At 37.6% G+C, this 4,351-nt stretch overlaps 1 protein-coding gene across 1 annotated transcript; it reads left to right on the top strand.

The window, feature by feature from the left end:
• Positions 1-636: 636 nt before the first annotated feature.
• LOC132888321 (probable E3 ubiquitin-protein ligase RNF144A-A) lies at positions 637-4,031 on the top strand. The gene is made up of 4 exons (XM_060924384.1): positions 637-908; positions 1,315-1,415; positions 2,583-2,759; positions 3,219-4,031. Exons 1-4 carry the CDS (start codon positions 854-856, stop codon positions 3,666-3,668), a joined length of 783 nt encoding a protein of 260 aa, XP_060780367.1. The 5' UTR covers positions 637-853; the 3' UTR covers positions 3,669-4,031.
• The last annotated feature ends 320 nt before the right edge of the window (positions 4,032-4,351 follow it).

Genomic DNA, 4,351 nt, shown 5'->3' with positions numbered 1-4,351 from the left:
TGTCTGTTGTTGCCCAAATGAGGATGGGTTCCCTTTTGAGTCTGGTTCCTCTCGAGGTTTCTTCCTCATGTCGTCTGAGGGAGTTTTTCCTTGCCACCGTCGCCACAGGCTTGCTCATTGGGGATAGATTAGGGATAAAATTAGCTCATGTTTTAAGTCGTTCAAATTCTGTAAAGCTGCTTTGCGACAATGTTTATTGTTAAAAGCGCTATACAAATAAACTTGATTTGATTTGATTTGACTCTCCATCCAGCATCCAGTCACTAAAAGAGGTCATTGTTGAAGAATGGAAAAAGAATGATGTTGCAAAATGTCACCAACTTGCTCATTCCATGCCTAGAAGACTTGGTGCTGTCATTAAAAATAATGGAGGCCATACAAAGTACTACATGTAGTAGTTTTTGTTGTGGGGTGTACTCATTTTTGCACCACCCTAATTTGAGTAAAACTGAAAAAATGTGTAATTTAAGTTTATATTATTAACCTTACTTTCACGTGATAAGTTAAACAGATGTTATATTAAACTTTGTCTTGTCAACATTTTGGAAATTGTTTGTGTTCATTGAGATATTGTTTAAAATGTTACTTTTCAAAGGGGGTGGACTCATTTATGCTGAGCACTGCGAATGTTGTGCCAGCTGAGTAACAGCCTGTAGGCTGCAAACATTTTTGTTGGCGATGTATTTTCCTGGTGATTTATTTTTAGGCTGTATTAAATCGGCAAAAATAACATTAAATCTTTCTTTCGTTTTTTAATCGGCCCCTCCCTTATATTTGTCATGTCATAAGGTTTCTAAGAAAACGAAACTCAGACTGTAGAGCAGGCAGCAGAACTTCAGGAACAGATCTAATAATGACGGAGCAAGAAAAATCCCCCCTGAGATTTGTTAATCGACCGGATGACATTAGTAAGTAGACTATACTATATTATCATTGTGCTATTTGGGTATTTGAGTTAAACGTTATAGACAAAGATATGTGTAAGTTTTCGTTTCAGCTTCAGGCTTATAACTTGTGAGGTTTAGTCATATCCTATTAGACTAATTCAATTCGAAAATATAAGCACACACCTAATGTGTAGATATGTTTGTCCTGTGATACTATATACATGTAGAGTTTAAAAACGGCAAGACTGTTTGTTTGTTAAGAATAGAAGCCCTTCTGCAGGCATAACAGAGACAGGAGCCATTCCCCCATTTCCTACACACACACACACACACACACACACGTGTGATAGATTTGTGATCTATCTATCTATCTATCTATCTATCTATCACTCACCATCTTCAATAAGGTTTTATGTGTCCTTCTCAGCCCTTGATGATGATCCGGACATAAAGAGAATAGAGATGTCCTGTGGACATGTTGTCTCACCACAGACTCTCACAGTCTTTTGTCGCAGTCTACTGGATCAGGTGGGCTATTAAATCAGTCATTCCTACATATAGGAACACCAGTCCATTGAACTGCATACACATTCACACACTTATTCACACCTAGTGGCAATTTAGAGTAGCCAACTGACGGAACAGCATGGTTTTAGGAGATGGTTGGAAAATGAAGAAACTGAAAGAAATCCATGCAGACACAAGGATAACGTGAAAGACTGCATGCATAATTGTTATTTACTGAGGAACTAGAGAATTTCACTTTTGGTAGGAAAATGAACTGCACTTGTACACCTGCTCATCCATCCATCCATCCATTATCTGTAGCCGCTTTATCCTGTTCTACAGGGTCGCAGGCAAGCTGGAGCCTATCCCAGCTGACTATGGGCGAGAGGCGGGGCACACCCTGGACAAGTCGCCTGGTTATCACAGGGCTTACACCTGCTCATTTATGCAGTTATTCAATCATGTGGCAGCAGCATAGTACATAAAATCATGCAGATATAAATCAAGAGTTTCAGGCAATGTTCACATCATATATCAGAACAGGGGGAAAAAGTGATCTGTGTCTTTGACCATGGTTGTTGGTGTCCAGTGGGCTGCTTTGAGTGTTTAAAAACTGCTGATCTCCTGGGATTTTCACACACAGCAGTCTCTAAAATTAACAGAGAATGGTGAAAAAAAAGAAACCTTTCCTATTCAAAACTTCCTTGTCACGATGGTTTTGAATCTCCATGTCCTGTATGTAGTTCGTATGAAAAATACAAACATATGTATATACACCAAAAGTGAAATTCTGTAGTTTGTAGGTAAATAATAATTATACATGCAGAGTTTCACATTATTCTTTTGACTGCATGGATTTTCTCCAGTTTTTCCATTTCCCTGCCATCTTCTGAAAACATGCTATTTAGTTGATTGGCTAAATTGTCACTAGGTGTGAATGAGTGTGTGAATGTTGATGGATTGCAATGGACTCATGTCCTATCCAGGGTGTATACCCATGTCATGACTAGCAATTCCAGGATAGAATCCCAATCCATTGTGACCCTGACTGGCATAAAGTAGTTACTGAAATTGAATAAATTAATAATTTATTTGTAATGGACAAATAAAATATACGATCATCATCATCATCATCATCATCAATAGATATTCTGTTTGCCAAGTTATAGCTTAGTTTTATGAATTCAGGGCCAGTACAAGTTCTTCTGTCCAGCAATAAAAGACGGAACAAATACAAAGAGGTGTGGGGCTGAGTGGAAGTACATGGAAGTGCGGAGAATTGCTGTACTGAGTCAAGAGGAGCAGAGCAACTTTGAGAAGACTATGGCTGTACTGGCCGCAGCTAAGTACTGTGAATTCAACCCAGTAAGTATTTTGTAAAAGGAGGTATAGTACTGCACAGTAATAAAATTTTGAGTGGAAACTATGCCTTCAATTGATAGTGGTATGAATTATGAAACTGTAAGGCTGGAGGGTGAAGAAAAGTAGGAATAGAGTTCAAGGGTTACTGTGAAGGGGATGGTGAAATCGAGATCCATAGGAAGTAAGTTAGGTGGGAGAAGATGAATTTTGGCAATGTTTTTCTCCTAACTTTTAATTTATTTTTATGAAGTCAGTTATTTGTTTGTCTTTGCATAATGCTTGGTAGGTGACCAGAGATTGGCAGGTACTCAGATTAAACTGAAGTTTAATGTTAATAAAACACATTTGCTAGTTTTTGCTAGTTGACCTGCTCAAATGTCTATCCTGATCTCCCTCCAGCAATCTAAATAATTAAAGAGATATGTTATGCTAATTATATACATCTGTCTTTTTCTTTTTAAGTGTCCAGGTTGCAAATCATATGTAGAGAGGCAGGATTTGACCAATCTGTGTGTACACTGCATCATCTGTACAGCAGAGACTGGTAAGAGGTTTGAGTTCTGCTGGCAGTGTCTGAAGACCTGGAAAGGGCCAGCACCTCACTCGGAGAAGTGTGACAACAGTGGCTGTGTTAACCACACACTTGAGAAGCTGTTAAAATGTGCTGATACAATCCTTCCTGAGGTTCAAAACCTAAAATGCCCTTCATTGCGAGCTTGTCCTACATGTGGAAACCTGGTGGAGCATGACACAACAGGGTGCAAGAATATTATATGTAATCGATGCCAGATTGAATTCTGCTTTTCTTGCTTAAAGATCACTGCTGAATGCCTACAAACAAGCTCATACTTTGAACCTTGCGAAAATGGTGTAGCACCTCGCCAAACATCCATTCCAACCTGGAGAAAATAGGCTACTAAAACCTGGATATATTATAAGTCCAAGTGGCCCAACATTATCTTTAGCCTTTTTTCAACTTCTTTAACATTTATATTGGCCCAGCTTATAACTGAATAATATTGTGTAATACAGTGAAAATTCAATATGATTAAAAAAAATCACATATGTCTTGACAATTTTCCACAATCTATATTAAAAAGTACTGTATGTGTTTGTTTTTATGATTTTATAATATCTTAGCACAAAGATGTTAGTCTTATCCCCCCCCCCCCCCCACACACACACACAATGTTGGTAATTATTTCTAATCATATACTGGATAAAACATATAAAACAACATAAAATTGTACTGTTGATACTTAAAATGTAATAAAGATTGCTTGTTACTAGCTTACTTGTTGATTGTTGGTGTAAAAAGGATTGTTAACAACACATGCTATATTGAACTTTAACTTTGGTGCTGCTGCTTATTATGCAAAATGCAAAGCTTTTTTTTTTTTTTTAGTACAACATACCCACACTGGGAGGTGCATCTACACGTTTACTTAATTATTAACTAACTCTTAATATTTATAAATTATTAAGGCAAGCAGAAATGACCAAATGATGGACAAATCAAACCCTGCATTCTCAAAAAAGCTGGGAGACACGCAGCTACAATAGATGTGAAAGATTATATGCCAGCAGTTGGCCTT

Source organism: Neoarius graeffei, chromosome 1, assembly GCF_027579695.1.
Source record: "Neoarius graeffei isolate fNeoGra1 chromosome 1, fNeoGra1.pri, whole genome shotgun sequence".
Classification (NCBI taxonomy): domain Eukaryota; kingdom Metazoa; phylum Chordata; class Actinopteri; order Siluriformes; family Ariidae; genus Neoarius; species Neoarius graeffei.
This window is presented reverse-complemented; position numbering and strand designations above follow the sequence as displayed.

What these genes read in the sequence shown, in the direction of transcription:
- LOC132888321 (XM_060924384.1), top strand. Translation starts at nt 854, where the DNA reads ATGACGGAGCAAGAAAAATCCCCCCTGAGATTTGTTAATCGACCGGAT. An exon ending in TAATCGACCGGATGACATTA is followed by an intron (nt 909 to 1,314) that starts GTAAGTAGACTA and finishes TGTCCTTCTCAG; the next exon opens with CCCTTGATGATGATCCGGAC. An exon ending in AGTACTGTGAATTCAACCCA is followed by an intron (nt 2,760 to 3,218) that starts GTAAGTATTTTG and finishes TTTCTTTTTAAG; the next exon opens with TGTCCAGGTTGCAAATCATA.